General features: G+C 42.8%; 2 protein-coding genes across 4 annotated transcripts in view; both read right to left on the minus strand.

The window, feature by feature from the left end:
* CLTCL1 (clathrin heavy chain like 1) overlaps window positions 1-1,205 on the minus strand; it is a 38,590-nt gene extending 37,385 nt beyond the window's left edge. Inside the window, exon 1 of one of the 2 annotated variants that reach the window (XM_065693161.1) lies at window positions 984-1,205. In XM_065693161.1, coding sequence (XP_065549233.1) covers window positions 984-1,025 — 42 coding nt within the window. In that variant the 5' untranslated portion in view covers window positions 1,026-1,205. The remainder of the gene's footprint in view (window positions 1-983) is intronic. The other variant, XM_065693160.1, reaches the window with a different exon arrangement.
* A 12,526-nt stretch (window positions 1,206-13,731) lies between these two features.
* SNAP29 (synaptosome associated protein 29) lies at window positions 13,732-23,384 on the minus strand. 2 transcript variants are annotated; one of them, XM_065692519.1, is made up of 5 exons: window positions 23,063-23,384; window positions 21,437-21,633; window positions 20,622-20,704; window positions 19,584-19,688; window positions 13,732-17,876 (listed from the first exon to the last, which is right to left on the minus strand). In XM_065692519.1, exons 1-5 carry the CDS (start codon window positions 23,282-23,284, stop codon window positions 17,719-17,721), a joined length of 765 nt encoding a protein of 254 aa, XP_065548591.1. In that variant the 5' UTR covers window positions 23,285-23,384; the 3' UTR covers window positions 13,732-17,718. The 2 variants fall into 2 exon arrangements, with proteins under 2 accessions (XP_065548591.1, XP_065548592.1); XM_065692520.1 differs by lacking the exon at window positions 13,732-17,876 and adding an exon at window positions 17,884-19,183.

A 23,384-nucleotide genomic window follows, 5' to 3' on the forward strand; every position in this document is an offset into this window, starting at 1 on the left:
ATTTCTCAAGCTGAAACGCTTGAAGTGGCACAAAGTCCACACCAAGGGATGATACCCAGTTCATAATTTGAAATGGATGCCTGATTTGACATAAAGGGGCGGTCCAGAGACAGAAGGATGACTTGCCAAGTCCACTTCCTGTTCTCTCATTCATTTAGCAAATTCCTTTAATTCCTGCCTCAAACTGCATGTTCAGAGCCTGCTGCTCTCACTCCATTTACAACCCTCCCTCACCACCAGTTCACAAGGAAACAGATAAACCGGTTTGTCTGTGCTGCATCCATTAGTCATGGATCTTCTCCAACACTGGCATTATGGCTTTCACAGGCTATTAAGAACAGAACTATGTCATTTAGGGGGAGGTTGGGGTTTTCCTTTATTTTTAATACTGTTATGCTTGGAAGGAGGGACAGAGGCTCTCAAGTCCAAATGGTTTCTTGCACTTCATCTCACCAATTTCCTTCCAGTTCCAGCTGCACAGAAAGAGGACCCCTGGAGACCCCACGATATGGAGTCTGGGGGTAGTTTAGGCAAAAGAGAACCCCGATCCCCCTCTACAAGGCTACGGCGGCCACCTAAGCCGAAGCAGGGTAGCACCCAGGGCGAGCAGCTCGGCCACGGCCCGGCGCCTCCCCCTCCCCGGAGCGGGAGGTCCCTCCGGCGGCGAGTGACTCTGCACAAATCGCGGTCGCTCCGCACGCCGCGGAGAGGCAGCCGCGGATGGATGCACGGATGGAGGCGGCAGCCCCAGGGACCGCACCGGGAGCCGACTCTCCTCCGCGGCGCCCAGCGGGACGGCTGCCCCGCACCAGGGAGAACGAGGGGGAGCACCCACCACACACGGCTTCCCCGCCGCCCGGCCCCCACCCCTCAGCGCGCCCCCGGCCCGGCTAGGCCGCGGCCCCCCCACTCTCCTCAGGGACAGGGTGAGACAGAGGCGGGGAAGCCCCGTCCCTGCAGCTGCAGCGCTCCCCTCCGCTCACCTGGAAGTGCTCCTGGAAGCGAATAGGCAGTATTTGTGCCATGGCTGGGGGCGAGCTCCCCGGGGTCGGGGCGCGGGGCAGGGGCTGGCGGTGGCTGCAGGGCGGGCGCCGCTGCACCCCACACCGCGGCGGGGAGGGGGGATCGGCGCAGGCGCAGTGCCGCGCTGGATGGCGCCCCGCGGGCTCGCCGCCCTTTTCTGCCTCGGCTCGGGGCCGCTCACTCTGACGGCTGGATCACTCCGCACCTCACCAGCCTGCCAGGGTCTCCTCAAATAGTCCCTCCCCGCGGAGCCTCTTCCCCCGCCTCTTGGCCCCCGCCTCGCCCGCCCTCACCCCGCCGCCGTCCTCCTCTCCCCTGCCACTCCCCTGTCCCGCTTAGCGCTGGGGCTGGACCCCGACAAGACTGGGGGGCTTCCTGCGGCCAGTGGGGTGTCACAACCCCTGTATCCCTCCGCTGCTGCCACACGCACCCACGTGATGCGGCCCCCTCCCCGGCTGTCCGCGGCGCGGCGGGGGTCTGGTGGCCGCTGCTGTCCCGTGGACCGCGGGTCCCTCTCGCCCTGCCCCGCAGCAGGGGCGGAGGTGCCGGGGGTGATGCTCCCCTCAGCGCTTTGGGGGTCCTGGTCCCGCCGCTCGGCTGCGGCCCTTGGCTGCGAGTCCCGCGGCCTGCCCTAGCACCTGCCGTCGCGGCTGGTTGTGGCAGAGAGCGGCTCTGCCCCTCCTCGGGTGGACCCCGGCTCATAGCGGCCGGCGGAGCGCAGGGACGCGCGGCCTTTGACAGCCGTGGACGGGATCAGGGCGCAGGGGTCGGCGCAGGCAGCGCCTGGTGCAGCCGCCGAGAGCCTCGAGGGGCTCAGTGACCCTTCATCGGGTCATAGCTCCACGTGGGCTTTGCCACCTACTGCCATGCCCGAAGGTGGGTGAGGAGTTCTGTGACCGTTGCCAGGTATGCTTCGAAAGCTGTCCTGCCCTGTTGGATTTCTAAGCAGAAATGTGGCTCCTTCCTCAGAGAGTTGGCATTGCGTATTGGAAGGTTACTGCATAAGCAAGAAGTGAAGGGTCCACCATGCCAGGTGTCTATCAACACTTCTCTTTTACCCTCCCTCCTAGGCAGCCCATTAGCATCAGACGAGGTAGGTGAAGGTAACATTACTGCTATTGCATTTCTCCTAAGTTACAGTAATCCTTTGAGAAGGAAACTGCTGTGGTGGTGCAGTTTTATCCGGAGCATCATATTGTTCACATTTTCCCAGAGAGCCAAGCTCAGGGAAGCACAAGATTGCAGGAGAATCTCTGATTTAATGCTCCATAAATGAGTTTCTCATGCTGTGGGTTGCAAAGGAAAGCTGAGCAAGGGACCCCTGAAGACTCAAAACCAGAAGGCAGATTAAAACAATTCAAAATATATTACAATTTAAAACCTCATTATTTTCACTTAACCTCATTAGTTTTTAATACATGGAGCTGGGAATTACCAAAACTAGGTTTCCAAAGGAATCATAGGCATGGCTCTGCAGGGACACCTTGGTTCCTACTGGAGCATGCAGTTGCAGGCTGCAGCCATGGGAACCCCCTTTACCATGTATAGAAGATCCAAAGGTCTGCAAAGCCTGGACAGCCCATTGAACAGGTAGCAGAAGGTGCTGGGACTGATGTGCTGCTAAAGCCCAGTCCCTCAGGAAGTCTGTAATCTGTAGCTCTTCCTGCAGGACTCATGATTTGGGTTAGGCAACAAGGTCTGTTCTCTCAAAAGCAAGGAAAACTGGAGGTGAGGTGGTGACAACTTTTCCTTTGCATGCCCTCAAAAGGGTTTGAGTAGCACCAGCTCCCTGTAGTTGTAAGGAGATGCTCACTTTTAGCTGCATAAATTTCTAAATGAGGGCAAGTCAAATGTGCTGCAGAGACAAGACCATCAGTGGCACATCAGTATGTGACCTGTAACCAGCCCATTTTGGCATACTGAGCTTGTTCTGTGTTTACCTCTGTCAGCTCACAATCACTTCATGGATGCTATTTATTTATATTCAAAGTTCCAACTGCTGACTTTTGCTTTCTATTTTATGGCTAATTAGCTCTGTTTGGAAAAAAAGAGCCACAGATTTTCATCACTTCTTTCACGAATCATAGAATCATAGAATAGTTAGGGTTGGAAAGGACCACAAGATCATCTAGTTCCAACCCCCCTGCCATGGGCAGGGACACCTCACACTAAACCATCCCACCCAAGGCTTCATCCAACCTGGCCTTGAACACTGCCAGGGATGGAGCACTCACAGCCTCCCTGGGCAACCGATTCCAGTGCCTCACCACCCTAACAGGAAAGAATTTCCTCCTTATATCCAATCTAAACTTCCCCTGTTTAAGTTTTAACCCATTACCCCTTGTCCTGTCACTACAGTCCCTGACGAAGAGACCCTCCCCAGCATCCCTAGAGGCCCCCTTCAGGTATTGGAAGTAGGATCTCTTAAGTAATGCACGCAGTTATAGGATACAATTTTTATATCATTTGTATTTTAAAGAAGATTGTGACAAAGGAAAGAACAGGTTTTTCTCTGAGATTTTTAATAACAAGAATTATGCATGCACAAAAATCGCTATGTACTGTGTGCAATCACTCATAGTAGTCTGGCACCAAACTGCTGACATGAACTAGAGAGATCACTGGCTAAGGAAATCAAATGTCTTTTAAAGTATAATTAAAATTAAAGGTGTGTTATATTTTCTTCAATTTTAATAATACAGTGCTCCTTGCCCACTCCCAGCTGGCCAAATCCTAATTACAACATCCCACGATTTTCACAGTAAAATAAAGAATCTCCCTGTATGTTGAAGTGCTTTGCCACACTTTGGTCTGCTGCTGGCTTTCTCCTTTGTACCTTCTTTACGTTGTTCTGTGGTTAAATATCTGCTCTTTTTAACACCTGGCTTTGTAGGTCACAGGGGTAGTTCTTGGCAAGTGATACCAGCTCTGAGGAGCCTTTGACATCTTGACACAAATCAAAATGCAAAAAGTGTTTTGCCATATTCTCTCCACTTTGCAACAAGCTGAGCATCCACAGCTAAAGAGGCTGACCTGTCTTCAGTCATCTGTGTGCAGGGATGTTTTAACTGAGTCTTCTAACCTCCTTTTCTATTTAGCTTGGGATCTTTCAATTTAAAGGCACTACTGGCCTTATTTAAGGTATTTCTTCTACAGTTTGTAGTCTGTTAACAGGAAATGTAAAGGGTCTTGAATCTCTAATTGCTTGCTGTGCTAGTAGCCCTCTGATAAGCTAACTGCTACTCTCTCGCTCCTTTATAAAAGGCAGAGCCACAGCGCTTTGCAGCTCAGAAGGCTGTAATCCCTAGCAATTCCTTAACAACGCAGATGGAAAAGCTCCTGGTAAATGTTCCTGTTTTTTCAGAGGTTGCTCTCCTCCAAATGCTTGCTTTTCTGGCTCCTTCTATGGATGGCAGCCTGATGCTCTTTTTTCAGTATGAGGGAACAGCCCTGAGAGGAGCTGCATTTTTGCCTTGCAGGGGCTGCTATTTACATGCAAAAATACTGTATGTATTGTGCATGTTCCTAGTCTTCTTCCCCCAGAATAAGCCAAGGAGGTCTCACTGACAAAACAATGTGCATTTCTCTTAAAGTGATCCTCTTGGAGTCTTCCTCCACATCAGCTCACATTACCCTTTAACTACAAATCTGTTCAATTTGCAAATGTTTGGCCAGTTCAGTGTTTTGATTTAAATAAACAAATTACAAGGCACTAGCACATATTCTGGCCTATATGGGAGGGCGTCTGCTTGTCGACAGCAGGAGACCTGCCTGAGTATGAACAAGTAAAGCTCCAAGTGACAGGGACTCTGTGGGTTGGACTTGAGTGTGCTTGCGGCTGACCACTGCAAACTGCTGGAGAGCTGATGCTGAACACAGAGTGAACCGCATCTGTCCCAGCTGTGTGCTATCTGGTGCTGTCTGTCAGTGTTTTGCCTAACAGATAAATGCAAGCCTTAGGAACTCAGTGTTAACAGTCACAGCATGAAGATGTGGTGCAGCAAAGAGAGAGCATCATAACAGCTTCAGAAGTTCTGATTTGGTCTTGCACAGAGAAAATTGACATTTCGTGCATCCCAAAGCTGCCCTGTTTGCTTTCCAGTTTGAAATTGTACTCCTTGTTTTTCAAACCACACCCTCACCCCTTGGACTTCTTTCCAGCTTGTCTGGTGGAAACAGCAGAGCCGTCCCTTTTCCTCCAGTCTGTCTCTCCTCTCCTTCCAACAGGCTCCTCACTGCTGAGTCAAGAACTGCCTCCTGTCATCATCTCCCATCCAGAACTGACTCCTTGAACATGTCCTGCAGTCATTCTCCATGTTAGTGCAAAATTCCATTTGAATAATGTTCCTTTTGCATGGAGTTCAATTCTGCTTTTCCCATCTGTTCTTCTTATTGAGCACATAACTGTGGGTCATACAAAGCACTTTGAGGCTCTGGATGGATTTCTTCTGTGGTTTTCCTAAGTCATTGTGCAAGCTCCTGCAAGCAGACTGGTAAAAATTGTAATGTTTCTGGAGAAATTACTTTAAATGTAAAGATTCTGTTGCAGTTATTTAATATGTAACTATTTGATGTTTAAATTCCTTCTAGTTCATTCTCTGGCAGGAGAAGTGTTCTCCACACTTAGTATTTCAAAGAAAACCTCCAATATGGTGGATTTAACTCCTGACAAAGGTCACTTTATGAATTTAGTTTGGTATGTGAAGCCCCATCCTGTATTTCCTGTGCATGGAAAGCTCTGCTGGAGATGATCGATTCTGATGGCATTTAATGTCAAAATAAACAGAAGTGTATAGAGGCAGTAGCAGGACAGGCTGGAGGTCTTTAGATTCCCCACAGAGAATGCCATGATGATACATAATTTACTTGTAACTTGCGAACAATATGCCTATCTTTCCTCCCAGAAGCATTTCCACTTACAGAAGCCATTTCTGTCTGTCTTTGTGCAGTGTGCTGACATTCATTCTCCCTGTGCATTCACACAGTTGTTTGCTTCTTCTCTGGACACTTGTGTTCTCCAGGGCTTGCAGCACAGCAGTTTATCAGCTGAAATTGCAACTCCTCCAGCTCAGCCTTGTAAAAACAGAGGTCCACTGGTCAGTGACGCAAAGCCCAATAAAGGGCATGGGAGTCAATGTCTGTCCTCAAAACCATGACAGGCAGGTCATGGCTGTTTGCTACGCCAGCCTTTTTAGAAGCTGAATTCCTCCAGAGTGTTTTCTCTGGCAGCTCATCCATCAAGTGGATAGGGGGTAAACGTGTTCTTTGAAAATATAACTAATGGAAAGAAAGGGGGTAGCTAATAGAACTCAAGTGTTCATCTATTGCTGATTTCACATACTCTGGAATGACAGAAACCAAGCTGCACTTACACAGACCAAGTAAAATCTTAGTCTAAATCGTCTAAGTGGTTAAATGCCATTTAGAAGCATAACCAGTAAGTGTGCATAAATAAGATACAAGAATAAAAGTCTGGAAAGGACATGAAGGGTTCTTCTGGTTTTTGTCCTACAGCAAAACTGAGTGAGCCAATGTTTTCTAATTGCAGATTAATAGGGTGATTGAGGAAATGTTGAATATATTGACTGTTAGAGCCTTTCAGCTATTTCCTTTGAAATAGACCCTTGACAGGGGAACCTCAGTATTCATTTTCTTAACATTATTATATTATCCAGGAAACAGAATAAAGCCAAGAAAAGCACAAACCCCATTACGTTTTAGAGTATAGTAGTAAAGCATGCGGATGGTAAACAGACTTAATTTTCTACAGGGCCTTTATGATATATTTCCTCTCCTTTTAATCCTGGAAAGAAGCACTCTAAATTCATAAACTATGAATTCCCTTTGGCCACAGAAGGGAACAAATCTTTTATGACTATGCCTTCCTTATGTTTGCCTGTTTTCTTCTCCCTGCCATAGTAAGTTTTGAGAACGCTGGCCAAATTCAGCTGTCCATGATGGAGCAGAATAAGCTCAAAGATACTTGATTTCTGCAAGTCTCATGAAAACAGCAGCTGAAGAGCAGAGAGAGACTTTTATTTCGAAGGAATGGCTTAAGTGGGAGTTCAGCCTTTACTGGCAGGTCTATGAAGCAGTCAACCTAAATCATGGAAAAAAAGAATCTTTGATCAAGGTCTGCACCTTCTTGATTTAGTTTCATTGTTCATGAAATATTTTTGTTCCCTTTCTTTATGCCCAGATTCCTGCTTTTGTATGAATCTGTACCTTTGTCTGCATTAACTTTAAAGATAGGTTCAGAAATCCCCTCCTGAAAACACCATTATTTCCTGAACTATGTTCTCCCTTTCAAAACCAGGTTTTTGTTAGACCATGTAATACTATTTAACACGACACAAAGGCACTATGTTTTCCTATCAGCTCTTAGGATTTCATTAAGCTGAAGGTAAAAGTCACCCTAATTTTCTTTCTTACTCATGCTTGGCTTTCTCTGTCTTGAATTGTTTGTGGAACAGGTTTTAATGGAAGTTCTTTGCATTTCACTGTTCTTAATGGCCTATATAACCTGAATGTAACAGACTGGCTTTTCTGGAGCTTCAGCCTTAACTAGAATATTCAAGACACAAACACAACACAAGGATGTTTCCCAGAGAGGTTCAACAATGTTGCTGCTTTTTAGGTTTTAGAGAAAACAACAAGCAAGACAGCTGAGTTAGAATAAACTGTAGATAAGCACAGACTTACATTCTCTAAGTCCTCATAAAGAAATGTCTAAATTACCTTTAAAAAACCTCCTACCAGTGCCAGCAGAAGCAATAAATAAGCACGTTTGTTACCCTGTCACTAGGACGAGTTTAGATGCCCTTCCCTTTATGCCGGTGCTTTTGGTGTAACTGATACTACTTGTATGAGGAATGTTAAATAAAGGGAGAAAACCTCTTGTTTTTGAGAGTATAGTGGTTTTTTGTTTTAGAAATACCCATCTTTTTAGAAAGGTCTTTCTGAATTAAAGGAGGATTTGGTACTTTGTGCTTTTCTGAAGGCCTGAGAGGTGCCCTGCAATATAAAAAAGTGACATTCATTTTTGACAACCTGTGCTGGTCCAGGTATGCAGAGTATCTTTAGCAAATGCAAAAATAAAAGGAAAAGTGTGTGAAGTGTTAATTAAACCATTTCTTTAGTATTTTGTTGTTGCATTCCTTTGAAGAACTTTGGTATGTAAAAAACATTATCTAATAAAGTATTAATTTAAAAAAAGAATGCATGGAGATCCAATTATTTGCAGTAGCTTTTTGTTGCCTCCCTCTTCCTGCACCATGCAATGATGCATCCTGGAAGCAAAGGTTGATTCTTAGTCCCAGTGTCAGAATTTTCCCTTTTCCATCCTAGCTGATGAAGTGAGTCACCTGTGTGTATTCCTATCAATTTCTATTTCATAGAGACTGAACCGTAACTGTTAAGCAGCTCTTTTCTTGTTTCTTTGGTTGTGCTGGAAGAGGAGAACTAAAGAATCAAAAAACAAGCTTAATGTTAAGAAATAACTACTTTCACAGGCCCTCCCAAAGATCCTGAAATATCTGCATGTTTCTCTTCTAGTTCAGAATGTGACTGAGACAGCACATGATGTGTTGCCTGATGCAAGAACTATGTTCAGTTAATGCATATTGCCAAATTTGTGTCTGCAAACAGGAGCTTGATTTGCTATGTCTGGGCTGTGGCTGATCATGTTCAGTCACAAAGGGGACCAACAAACGGCTGCATAAATGTCTGGTAGAATACAGGAAATCGTCTGGAGCTTTTTGATCAATGATTTCAAAACAAGGACAGTCAAACATAGGCTGTGGGATTAAACCAGCCTGAATCCATCCTCATTTGTAATAAAAAGTTAAATATTTTGGAATGCTCTGACTTTTCCCAGTCCACCCACTCTTGTAAAAATCCCATGCAGCTGGATTTGGTGGTGACACCAAGATTCTGGTAAACTATCAGAACGGTCCCTCTAGTTAGTCAGGGCTTCCTGATTTGTTTCACTGGTGCGTTACCTCCTCATCTGTTGGGTTACAAAGCAGTGAAGGCAGCACTTACTATACTGCTTATCTCAGATAGCACTTCCTCTCTGTTCATGTCCATTCATAGTTACATATGACATGCAGTATTATTTTCAGCTATATTTGGCTTGCATGTAATCCAACTTTCCAACTCGTCTCTGTGTTATGTAAATACAACAGCAGGAGAAGCCGCCTTTAGTCCTCTTGTGCCAGGAGGGCACACTGAACATCAACACGGACATGTTCCTGAAGACCAAAACTATTTTCTGGAAGTCTGCTCACAGATTTCATGATCCATCTGTTTTCTGTAGAATGCAGTTATTTAAAGCAACAAGTTCATTTCAGAGACGTAGTACAGTAGCTGCTGTTTATGTTGACTTTTCTGATGAGGCTCAATATTGTCTATTTTCCATTATATCTCAACACTGCCTTTAATTGCCTCACTCCAACAGATTTACATATTATCCCTCCCGGCTGTTCACACACAGATTTCCCTTTACTTGGCAACCTTCCAGTCACTCCGTACTAAAGACAGAGGTACTAAAACAACAAAGCAGTTGATGAGAGTCAAAATAAAACTACATGGCCTACAGATGACTGAACAATTAAACAGAGCATCTGAGGCTGCCACCAGAAGTTCTCTTCCTTCTCTTATGACAGCTCATTTTAAGCATTTTAGGGCAGGTATATAAGAAGGTTGAAGAGGCTGAACCAATGTCTCTTCAAATGTTATCTAGTTCCATTACTTATTACTACTCCAAGGAAGGGTAAATTGGAATTAATGATTCTCTCAAATACCAAATTGTTTTTACAGGAATTGTCCTTGTAACCCAGATACCGGAGGCACTTGGGGAAGCAGAGACATTCCCTGGAGACCCACACAGATCATTCACATGGGAGGCTGACGCAGCAATAAGTCTACACGTCCAACTGCAAATATGTAAGGAAGCTTAATGGTTTTATTGTGACACTCAACATAAATACACACCAATTTCATGAATAAGTACATTCTTGAATTAAGACTGGCTTTTTGCCTTCTAATGCACCCAATTCCCATTGCTGTCATTGCCACTGGGGTCTGTGGTGTCCAGTGACACGTGGAGACCACCAGTGTGCTGCTGTATCCCACGGTGAAGAGCTGCTTTGGATGTGCTGTTCATTTTACCTCCCTTCGGCACAGGTGAAGCCCTGAGGCTTCTGGCAGGCTGCCACTGTAAACCCAGCATGTTTGCTTGAGTAGGGAATAAAGCCTCAATATTGCATTTCAAATACTGATTAGTAAAGCAGGCAATTGAAAAAAAGTGATGCTTTTCAGCTTATGGAAATTGTGGAAAGGAAAACAGCTCCAGAAGTTCAAAGCTAGAAATGCAAGAGTGGTGAGGTACATCACATTCCTAAGAATGAGCTTCCTTCCCATCACCTTCAGCTGGACACTGACTGCATGGTCTCTCAGACACTGCGCTTGACAAGCGGTAGAAATGCAGCTCTACTAAAAGCCATTCAGAATGGTCAAGGGCAGGGATTAGGGCAATAAGCACCTGGAGATGGAAAAATCCTTCTGTTTTTCCTCCCACATGTTTTGGAATCATTGTGCCAGGAAATTATTAAATCACACAAATTTGAGTAATGAATTCATTGCTTGGATAGCACATGAAACTGCTGAGTGATACAGCTGAGGAAAAGAAAAACTCTTCAAAGTCAGCAGTGAGGAAAGACAGAAGAGCTAGACTACGACTTACATGGACTTCTGAAACAATACTGGTATGGGAAGATACTCCCCTGACTGATATAAGTGGGCATTAACAGGAAGTGTGTGCATAAAAAGCAGAGGAATCTGTTTAGTTTTTTTCTGCTATAATTCAGTACAAACTTTCCCCGTGATATTTTTGCTCAATAGGAAAGCCTGCCACCTAATTGGGAGGGAGGAAGCAGACATTCTAAAGCACTTTCATAGCTCTAAGGCCATTTTTATGTCTTTGGAGAACAAGGCTACTTTTGCTGTGTGTCAGATGCCAATCTGTGACACACTAGAGTTGTTCTGCAGCTTACTAAGGTTGGTGTCAGTACCCCAACAAGCTCATTTTCTCACCTGCACTTTGCTTAATATTGCAGTTCACCTTTAGTTCATTAGAGATCTTGCTAAACACCTACAAACAAAAATTAACTCATCACTGAATTATTGCAACTATGTCATTTAGGAAAGAATATCCTCCTCTCCTTATCACAATACTGTGTGTTCTAATTAATATTCTCTATCTGGCTCTGTCACAACTCAACACAGAGTGCCAGAAGTGCCAACAGCCTATAACTTAGCAATGTATGATGAAGCAGATCAGATGACTCATGGGTCTTCTCTGCAGTGCTGTTAGCAGAATGCTGCCCTTCCTTCACAAAGCTTTTTCCATGGGCAGGTGAATGCAATCAGATTTTAACCTTTGCTTTCTTACATGGCAATTTTGCAACCTTACTATTTATATTGTACTGTTGGATTTCTTGGCTGCCTCTCTGCCTAGACCTCACTCAAAAGAGGGAAGAAACATCCTGTCATCATTCTCCTAAAGGGCCAGTGGGCAGAGATATGAACACATTGGCTGATCCATGCACAAGGCAGTGGTGAAAATAGGGCAATAAAGAATCTCAAGACTTGATGTTCTGACTGTTGGTATGCAGTAGCTTAGTACTGATGCTACTATGGATCTTACTGGAAGCCAAAAGCAGACTGCATTACCACCCTTCACACAAGGGAATTCCTGCAGGAATTTTTCTTCAAAGGCACTCAAATGAGCTAGCCAGTAAGCACCAGCTAGCCAACAAACATTAGATGCAAACTAACACTGGGGTTGCCCAGAAATTCTACAGAATTCTACAAAATCTGTAATGTCAGTAAGAAATTTTGAGTAAAACCAAGAGAAAATAACTCTGTAATTTCTCTCAACAGGTCTAACATACCTGAGGTTAAATTATAAATGTCTTTGGGCAGGCTCCCACCCTCTAGGCTTGTCAGCAACTGACATACACATTCCAAGCTTTCTACACTGTTTTCTTTCTACACTGAAGGGTTAATACAAACAGAACAGCTTTAGTAGCACCCTTCATACTCTTGCTGCCCTAGCAGACCCTGGAAGGCTGAGACACACAGGACCTGGGCAAAGATTTCTTCCAAGTGTAGGCAGAACTCACCATTGGCAAGTGACTACTCTCCATTACAGAAACAAGAGATTTACAATTAATGTGGAGGAAAAAGGACCATCTAGAATGAAGATGCCAAGGGAGCCCATTGTGTTCCCCAGAATATCCTCAGCTAGAGCTGGAGAGCCATTTTCTAGAAGGTTCTGCCTCACTAACAGCAAAGTCACAATCCATCTAGACTTTTTATAGCTGAGGCAGGGCTCCAAAACCTCTGCCTGGCATTCAGGGATCTTCCTGATTTGGGAGTCTGTTTATTCTGGGGGCACCTCCCTGACTTCTTGTCACTGAGCCTTCCCAAGCCTTCACTTCTGCCCCAGTGCAGTTTGCTTCATATTTTCCCATTTTGGGAAGATGTATTTATTTGGAAGCAAAGAAAGCAACAACCACCTACCAAAACAACAAAGTGTAGAACCCCCTCCTAAAACCAAACCCCTTTTCAGCAGCAGAAGCATGGGGGTCCTTCACTGCAACTGCACCTGCTCTGCCTGGTTTTACACACTCACATGAGCGTCTGTTAGCTCCCCTTCCCTCTCTCACTTCCCAGAAAGGCAGGGACTGCACTGTAAGCAAGTCCTTGAGGAAGCACAGAAGGGTTGAAATGCCTGACCAGCCTTAAGCAAATAGATCTGTGAGATACTCTCTTCAAAGACTCAGATTCCTCATGCAAGCTGAGCAAGCTGACATTCCCAGCAGAGATCCAGGATCCACTACACTGCTCCATTCTCTACCATCTTCCACCGGGCTCTTCACAGTATTTTTTGTGTAGGCAACAATAAGGTGCAGAGATGGAAGAGCTCTTGGCTGCCATTTGCTGAAGAACTCTCAGCATAAAGGCAGCAAAACAAAGTCATCCGAGTTTTAAGAAGCCTGCAATCTCTCTCTAGTGTATTGACTTTTCCGTTCCCGAGCTTTTGTAATAGCACTTCTGAATCTCTGCTTTACGGTATCAAACAAAATTAAGTAAACTTCGCTACAAAAACACTCCCAGAAGCCAAGCTCCTCCCTTCATGTACAGATAGGAACCTAACTGAAGGTCAGGACATTCTGAAGTTTTCTGCCATCAGCACATTTGGGATGACACAGGAATATTACGGATCTGCTGGTTTTCAGTTTTGAAGATGGTGCATACCTTTTTTGCCTTACTGCAGCTCTGCCTGCCTTGTCCACGCATCCACTTAGTTTATGATATTCCTGGTAATAGCAAGCACTATGGCACGATTACTTTTCAAGCAATATCTTGAATTATTTTACTATCACAAGTCAAAGTTCTGCAGAAATAAATGCCTGTTTACATTCCTCTTCCAGGATCTAAAAGAACCTACTGAAGAGTCAAGTAGAAAGGTAACACTCGGCTTATTCTCAGAAACCAAAACCCACCAGCTGTAAACTTATTTCCAGTCTGGCACAAACTTGACAGAGTAGTTCCAGCCTTTGAAGAGACCTTGTTACAGGAAAGAAGTGTCAGTAAAGTTGTTATCAAAGAATATTGGGAAATAAATGCAAAAACTCTTCATTAACAATAAGCACCTTTTTTATTGACAGTCTAACATTCAACACTTACTCCATTTCCTAAATTGAACTATAGCCCCATTAAGCATTTAAATAATAGATACTTTAAATTGACATGTATAAAGTGTTATACCTGGGTGGCACAGAATTAAAGTAGTATTTAAAAAAGCCAGACACAAATAATCACTACCTGTGATTTTGAAAATCAAGCCCCCTATATTTCAAAGTAAAAATTAACACATACCCTGGTATGCTTGTAAAAATGCCTACAAAAATTCTTTTGTTCAGAAGGCAGAGTGGCTGGGAAGTATTTCCTATGTCACCATTTAACAAATGACATCACAAAACTACAAGGCAGCAAAATATTTCAGATGAATTTGACGCGTTAGAAAAACCCAACCTGGTTTATAGTGTCCCAGTGATTTCAGTAGGCCAGTAGAGTTCAGCACAGCAACCAACCTTGGTAGTACAAATTCAGCTGCACATCAGTTGTTACAATATTTAACTCAATGCTCGGGAAAGTTAAAAATCAGATACACTTACAAGTCAGATACTAGGTATTCCCCCTTTTTTCTTTGCTGTTTCTAGTGTCTTATATCTATGTTATGAAGGGTATGCTACTTCCCGGTGTTTAAAACCTCTTCAAAATCTATTAGCAAGCTGCTTGAAGCAAGAAAATTGCCTTTTATAAAGACTGTATTTTTTTTTTCTACTGTCTTCTTCTGACCTTAATATTAAACTTCTACTCAAACAAATAAGAATGAATTAACCACAGCTATTTTAATGCAAGGGCACAAATTTCTATGCCCAATGTGAGTATTTAGGCAAAATTATTTAACTTATCAGGTTAGTACTTGAGTGCAAATTGTATTTCCACTGAAAGCCCTAGACCCTACACAAGGTAGATTTCTCAGCAGTATCCAAGAAGAAGGCTATCTAGCGTTACTAGTAAGAAAAGTTTTCTAATTAGAAAAGCTACTGACCTAAGTCCTTCATAGCACATGCAAAATGGCATTTCCTGGAAAGGCAAAAATCAGGTGTTTTCTTCCTTTAAATTTCCCCTTTGTGCAGGATGGAAAGTTATTCTAACAAGCAAAAGCCTTAATCGCTAGTCTAAGACAGCGGTGTCTCTTTATGTCAGTTAGACTTAAGTTCTTTATCAGCATAGAGCATCTGTATGAAAGCCGAGTAAAGGAATTCAGTTTGTAGCAGAAATTAAGTTATACCCATGCACAATCTACAACATTCCCCCCCGCCCTCCCCCCAAAAGAAATCCAATATGCGAAATAATCCTTTAAAACAAGGCCATTAAAAAAAAACAAATAGAGCAGGAAAGCCTAAGCAGAGACATACACAACCGACACAGTGAATGGGACTGCTGGCAGAGACCAGAGGTTAGACATCTGTATAACTATTACATGGCTGAAATCCTGATGTTCTGCTTGGATGATGAGGTTCTCAAAGCAGAAATAGGGCTTTTTTTATTTTCCCTTCCCTGCCTGTGGTTTTAAAGGCATCAAAGGTATCCAGGATGCAGAAAACATTTCGCAAGGCTAATACAACAGTCCACCAAAAAATCAGCTTTGTAGACTAAAGAAATGCAAGAGCTTACACCAGAAAGGCAGCACACTTCACTCTTACATAAGAACAAATCTGCTTGGATTCAATCTCCATATTTCTTATGCATAACCAGATCCTCCAGCTATATTTTTCCTCCGTTAACCATAATGCAATCAGAAGTCTCAGCATACATCCTAGTTAGTAAAATCTTACTTTGGAAAGCAATAGTTGCATACAGGTGAAGGCAGATTTCACACCACAAGGTGTTATAAATTTTTAGGCAAGTTATTATATTCTCTCTTACGGAAAGAATTTAGACATCCTTTCCAAGATGCAAGTGTTTCTGTTAATCAGCATTGGGGTAATTAAAAATACAAATCTCTTCACCCTTTTAATAAAAGGAAAAAGTCAAAAACTAAACCAGGTGTAATCCAAATTTCAATCTTCTTTCACTGAGGTACTTAGGAAAGCAATGATTGTATTATTTGCTAAAAAAAAAAGTATTAACCATCAACACCAAATCACAGAATTCATAAATACTTTAACAGAGTAAAAGAGAATTAGTCATGGTATGCACCCAAAAAAGTTAAGAGGATACATTGATATTAATAAGGTTTCCTATGCTATGGTTCCAAATGAGCATAAAAGACAAAGTGAAAAATTAAAATCAATTAAAGGTACTCAATAACTTCACAAGGTACTCAAAAGCTGAACTTTTATGTCCCTGCAAAACATTTTTTAGGTACCTAAACCAATGACGTCAGTAACATAAGGGGAAGCAGAGGTTCACTTTAATTCATGACTCTTCTTTGCTAGAAATCCCAGAAATAGTACTTTCTTTAGTAATACTATGTCCAATAAGTGTAGCTTTTTTAGTGATTGACAATTGAACTCTCAAGAGAGACAGGAAAGCAAGAAAGGCTCAAGTTTTCTTTCATCTCCTTAACTATTGGGTTCACTCTGTAGCAAGTGAGCTCAAGGTAACAAATTCCTTGCGGGGTGGGGGGGAGGAAAGGGGAGGGTGTGAATGTGGTGTTCATGAAGGTTACAAGCTTAATAGCCCTAACACCAAGGTCTTCCTTTAATTCGTAAGATAACATGGCACCAACTCGATAAAATAACTATCGCTCCTTAGCCACAATCTATCATTTGATAGCAAGTGCTGCAATACTGATACAGGTCTCTTGGCCTCTCCAAACCAACTTCCTTGTTTTCCAGACAGCCAGCAAGTTCTCATTGTCATGTTTTCAGGCTGGAATGGAATTGTAATTATTTTGTTCTACAGTGATAGTTGTACAAGAATAAAACAAAGTGCAAGGCCAAACTTCTATCTGGAAGACTCAAAATGTTTGAGTTTTTCTTCATTTGCAGGAACTTTTCCTATCTGCTAAGCTAACACAGAAGTATGGGAACCAAAGCTGAGTTCCTCAGAACCAGTCACATTACTTAGGAAAATGCAGCACCTGCTCAATCCCTAATCACATTTGTAATAAATGTGAACTCAAATAACAATCTCCTATGATCTGTATGTGCAGTATCAGGCCAACTCTCCATTTCTCAAATGGAAGCTATTTTTGAAATAACCACCTAACTAAATAAGCTGAGAAAGAGCAGAAAATAAAAATGCAATCATGACAATTTCTACAAAAGAATTTTTAAGAGCACCTATACAGAACTTTTAAGTTCTGATTTTGTTACTCACACTTGGAGTCACTGTCAGTCAGCATTTCTTAGAGACCGTAAGTTACCTTTAAAGAACTTACTGAAAGCACTGTAAAGGTGATGGCATTTAGTGACCCAAACATAAAACCATAGTTTGTGGAGCCACCATTTGGTAAAGTCATCTCAGGAAAGGGAACACACACAGGATATTATCATCACTACATGACACCCTTGTTATTTTACAACTTCCACAGAACAGTTCATTCCTTAAGCCCCAGAAAGCCAGAGAACAGTTACTTCAAATTATCTTTACAGCTGGAAATTGGCATTTTGTCAGAACTTAACATAGCTGTAGGTAAACAGAATTAGCAACATTTGCTCTGAACAAAGCAGCACATTCTGTTCCTCCATCCTCCCCAAAAGAGAAGCAAAATGCAGTTACTTTGCTCATCATGGCTCCCAGGTGAAGGACACTTAAGCTTTGTAGGTTGCAAATTCCTCCACACACATGACGCACCGTTACACAATTACACGGGGTACCCAGCACAAAAACATTGACCCAACTGCTGATTTTACTCAACATGCACTTCCCTTTAAGAAGAAAGTTAAGGTATTAAGCTGCATTTAAGATTATGCAATTTTAATGACAATAAAATCAATAACAGAAACGAAGAGAAGCAGATACTGTCCAAGATTTTGTAAGCGATGGGTTGAGATGAGACATCCAAGAACTGATGCTGAACAAGGAAAAAAAAAAAATAAAAAGGCTTTAAAGTTGTCGGACTTTCTTATCAGTGCTTTTAATATTGACATCCAGTGTCTCTACTTTTTTTGTTAGCCGATCCAGCATATCATCTTGCTCATCTATTTCTGTCTGCAGCCCAAGAGCTAGGTTTTTCAGACGACTCAAGCCAGAAGACATCTCATCTGTCAACAAAGAGAGTGACCATAAGGAATCAAGGCCATATAAAGCATACTGCTTAAATGGACACTGTCAGGATTCCCTCTTCTCCAAATCCCCGAGTCAGAATACGTTAGTTACAAGTGCTCAAGTCTGGGCGTTTTTCTCCAGCAGGGGAAGCACCGATATATTAATGCTTCCACTGCATTGCTACCAGAAATAATCACTTCCTTTTTTCCATTACAAGTTAACTGCAGATGCTTAAAGCCAAATTGGACCTTTATAAAGGGACATACCCTGTAATGTAGTTTATACTTAAAATTATATATATAATTTCCATTTCTTTATATATAAAAAAATATGAAATTGAGTACATTTTTTCTCAATACACTTAATATGCTCACTAAGTCAATTGCTCTTCTGTAAACGTCATGCAGAGACACCAATACACAGACCATTTAAGTAGTTATTTAACATAGATAAAAAAATCCCATTTCAGATTTTCTAATTTGGCTACAGGGAAACTATTTTATTGCATGATTGACTCGTAAATGCTTTCGAGGCTAATATGCTTTGCACAGCTTGTGAGTAGAACAAATGTGCTTCCTCTAACTGTTATGCTTGACTATTTCTCTTTGATCCATTCCTGATTTCTTTCCAGTCTGTTATTTCTAGGTCAGCTAAACAGCAACACATGTAAGCAAAGAGGCATTTTGTATATATGCTGCAGAACAAAGGAAGAGAAAGTCAGCTGAATGGTTTGGGGAAGTAATGAAAGCAACTCAGCAAATTCACAAATCAAATATTTAGTGTCCTTCAATTCCTTCATTTCCTGTGAAACACATTTATTTCAAAAGCTGCACACAGTTATAAATTCTTTGGGTCCAAACTGAGGTGCAATTTAATATCCAAGTTTAACTGTCAGTTAGGCAAGTTGAGTGCATCTTTCAATACAAGTAGCAAACTTTAGAAAAAGAGGCAATAAGTCTCCACACTGGTATAACGTGGATGTCAATTTGAAGCAGTATTTCCTTATAATACTGCTACACCTGCTTAGTAAGATTTTTCAGAACAGATAAGCCTGCTTGTCCCAATGATATCCCAGTCAACTTACAGGATGATTCAGAGAAACATTCATATCTTGAATTGCAAGTGTTACGATACTTAAGGACCACTTCCTCTTTCAAACAAGATATTTACCAACATATACACATTTGGTAAGAGTGTTTTCCTTATTGTCAGTAAAGGATCCAAGAGGACTCATGCTTTTGGTGTCTGGGCTTTTTTCCCCCTTGGTCTCTTCACTCAGAGACAGCTCAAAACCTATCAATTCCTAAAGCACAAGCATGTTGAAGAAGAATTTGAAGTATTAATGCAAATAGCATATCAGTTACCACAGTAGATTTTCATTTCCAGGCACCCTAGCCAGTTTCCTTCTAGCTGGTTTCAGGTGAAATGCATTTCTAACTCAGTTATTAGTATTTACAACTAGTTGACACACAGACCCCACAGCATTCTACCATTCAAATAATGTATGTTTCAGTCAAGCTTTGCATTCTGTCACATAGACAGTTTTGAAATGCAAAATACAAGCAAACATTTTTATTTATCAAATTCCACCTGTGAACTAAACTAAAAAGTGTTCATTGGCAATATATTAGTAATTTTCTGTGGCTGAAGAGCCAAAAATTGAGAATTACATTACATGAAAGAGCATCAGTTCTCACACTCACCTAAGTTGTTATCAATTTTCTGGTGGTAAGCACGCAGGTGTTGGTTCTTCGGATAGGAATCCCTGGGCACTGAAGAAACTGAATCTGCTTTGCTGAAATCATTGTCTATTAAGAGTATAATGTACAAAACATTATATAAGATAAAAGCTGGTAAGAAGATGCTCTAAAGTTTTAGAAGAGTTATTAAAAATGAGTCTGACCACAGCTGCCATGTAATCACATAACCTGTTAGCAGAAGTATCAAAAGTAGTCCAACAGTGCTATCTATAGGCCATCCCTCAAAATGAACAGGTATTAAGCTACAATTATTCTATTTTGGGCAGCCTTTTGTAGTTCTGCTGGGTAGTTGGGAGTAATAAGAACAAAACAAACCCAGCCACCCAGGTAACAGCAGGTAGGTTGGTAACTTCTACCACAGTTACTGTTCCCTCAGGACATACCACCAGAGTTGAGTTATTTCTGCCCTCTATTGGACAGACTTTTAATGTTATGTGATGTGGAATGGAGATTTACATTACCAAAAAGCATTTTGTTATGTACAGAATTACAACTGTAAAGATACCCTGCTGCTTTCTTACTCTTGCTGCTTTCTTACTAAACTAGACTGAACTTCACTTTAAAAAGGAGCAGTTGTTTTGTACACAGAAGTCATCACAGAAGTTAACACATTGTGAGAATGGGGAATGAGATCAAACCCCTACACTTCCCTGCATGAATCAAGTAATGACTTCAGTGCGAAGGGTTATAGTCCTTGTTTGAAATAACAAGGAAAATATATCTGAAAACTATGACAAGGGATGGTTAAAAAGAACAACCTCCAAATGCATTTTGGCAAGGACAGGACAAGTCTGCCTGCCTGTTATATGGATTCTTGGCTACAAGGAGTTTTAGGGAAAACAGTTCACTAGAATTCAGAGCCATGAAGGCTGGGATACAGATCTCCAGACATTAAGCAGCAACATAAGCCAGCAGTTGGGCAAGTTGAAGGGTCTCTGCCTTCCCCCTGCATTGATGACAGTGTAAAATAAAGTTACAAACCTATATCTAGCTTCCTTAAATTTGGATGACTTTCCTGGTATTTTGACTCTTGCTCTTTACTAGACATCATGGCTTCTTTTAACCTAGTAACAAAGAATAAAAAGAAAACATTCCTATGGACCACAAGCCTCCTTCTCAATCTATTAAACAAGAATAGGTATCACACTTAACACAAGAGCAGCACATTTATTACACCAGATCCAATATATCACTTTAAAATAAACTATTAGCATTTGTCTTCAGTGAAAGCAAAACTTTAGTGCTGAAAATAACTCTGGTATCAAAACCAAAACTGTATCTTTCATCTTGGAGGCAACCCATTGCTTTCCTCTAGTGGCGAATGGAGGGAAAAGGAAGGAGGGAATCAATCCATGCACCACTACCAGCTTCTACACAAATCCCTCAACTAAAGAGGCAAGTATTCTGAGACACTAATTTCACAGCAGTTAATTTCTATGTACAGCTTTTAGTAGAAGCTAAAGAAGCACACATAATACTTGATTGGAAGCATGTCAGTGCTACAGATCAGGGCTTCCTGGTATGACTGAAGCAAGCATGCTAATTCAGAAGACAGAGGAATCACTTGTGTAATTTTCTGTAACTGCTCAAATTAATTTCTCAGTGTTATTCTTACCACTATAAATATAAATAGAAGTGAAAATAGTCTCCTAAGAGTTAATGGGAAAAAGGGAGCCAGACACCATCTCAGGAGTCTACTTGCCCAAATCAACAGATCTTTTAAGTTCCGATTTTGAGATGACATTTCAGAGATGCTGTGGGAGGTAAGTCCCAAATAAAACACGGGTTTTCCTTACCTACTGTTAGCATAATAGTCAGATGTTCCATTCTGCTCTGGCTTGCTCTCCGGAGGTTTGGCTTTGAAGTAGTTCACCAAGCCCCCCCAAACACTCTTAATGCTATTTATGTGCCTTTGACTAGTTTTCAAGTCCTGGTCCATTTTATCTACCATCTGCTCTGTCCGCTTCAGTGCCTCTCCTTGTCGTACAAGCTCCTAACAGATATCAACAGGAAAAGAGAACTAGTTAAGCCAAGATAAACAGAAGCATCAGTAAACTGAAACATCAAACATTTAGAAGACTCTGACAAAAAATAGTAGTTCCATCATCCCATGTAGATTATTTCTGAAGGCATACAGCTTTTCCAGTCACTCCTCTTCCCCCAGGGCGTTTCAGTCATGAGTTGTGTATCAGCTACATTAGCCAGCTATAAAATCCTCATCACTACACAATGCCAGGTTCTCAACACCTACTACAAAGAGCATCCAGGAATCTTCTGTATTGGCCTTTTGTCAGGTTGATATTTGTGTCTCTTCTTGATGGAAAAAGCATGGCACCAGATGGGTGATGTAGTGAAAATGCAAAGGTTTGCAGCTGGGAAATGAGCAAGGAGAGGTATTCCTAGTTGAGGATGACACCTTCATTAAGAAGGGATACTCTTTTGACATTACTGGGATGTTCCTGGTAATTTAGAAACAGAATAACCAAAGACAATAAATCTAAATATGACTTTTTCATATCATTACTTGAGCAGTGCAAATGCATACAGTGCAGAGTTTAGAAATGGTGATATATACAGTTATTTTCTAATTCAGCAGCACAAATATTATTCCAAAGTAATCCAAATATTAATTCTGACAGGAAAGTCACATGCAGCTCACATGAGTGCTAAACGAAGAACTTGTGCTCATATTCTCTCCAACTTTTGGGAATTCTAGTGGAATAGTCTTCCCCTCAATAAAGATGCAAACGCGATTTAAGGGTTGTGGGCTTTTCCCGTGCTTTTCTGGGCAAACAAATCACAAGTCCACGAGTTCAGTGAAGAGCCACCGAGACAGCTCTTCAGCATAAGCACTTCCTGCAGTCTGTGGGTGCTCTTGGGTTAATTTGGGCAACCACGGTACTAACGCTGAAGGAAACGTCCCATTAGCAGGTGACACAGTGGACAAGACCTCTCGGAGTGATGCCTCTAAGGATAAGCTACTCTGAAACACGGCCAGAAGAATGAAGGAAATGATTAATCCGAACAAAGCCAGGCCATCACAACCAACCAAGAGGGCAGGCTCTCCGTTTAGCAAGAGAGCTACTGAAAGCTTTTTAGTCGGATAAAACCAGGCACAAATGCCACTAATAAGTCCTAGTAAGAGTTGATTGGAGCTGCTTAGTAAGCAGCTGACAACACAGCCGAGTCACAGCCTGTGATACAGAGAGGGTCTAAGCGTTCCTGTTTCGCCTCAAAACACCTCCCAGACGCGCCTCCACCCATAAAACCCGTCCGCAGTGGCGCAGACGTACAGTGTCCGAAACAGCTGTGAGAAGAGGCGCTTGGGAGGGCGAAAAGAGAAACAACACACCGCCACCGCCCCGGCCGGCACACCGCCACAGCCCCGGCGCCGACGCCTCCGTCCCCGCTCCGCCACCCACCTCAGAGGCGGCCACGCCGATGCGCTCGGACTCGTACAGCAGCGAGAGCGAGCGGGTGGTGCTGTCGGCGGTGGCGGCGGAGCGGCGCAGCACCTCCTGCTGCAGGTACCGCTGCCGCGAGGCGCCCTCAGCCTCCCCACCGCCGCTCGCCGACCACGGCGACACCGCCTCATCCTCTTCCTCCTCGGCGAAGGGGTTATAGCTCCTCGGGAGGCCCGACATGGTGCTGGGCACAGCGGCTGACTCAAGGAGGCGGCGCGCTCAGCGCTGGCTCCTAACGGCGGCCGGGCCGGGGCTGCGTCCCCTCAGCCCGCGGCCCTCT

This window comes from Lathamus discolor, chromosome 12 (genome assembly GCF_037157495.1).
Source record: "Lathamus discolor isolate bLatDis1 chromosome 12, bLatDis1.hap1, whole genome shotgun sequence".
NCBI classification, from domain to species: Eukaryota; Metazoa; Chordata; class Aves; order Psittaciformes; family Psittacidae; genus Lathamus; species Lathamus discolor.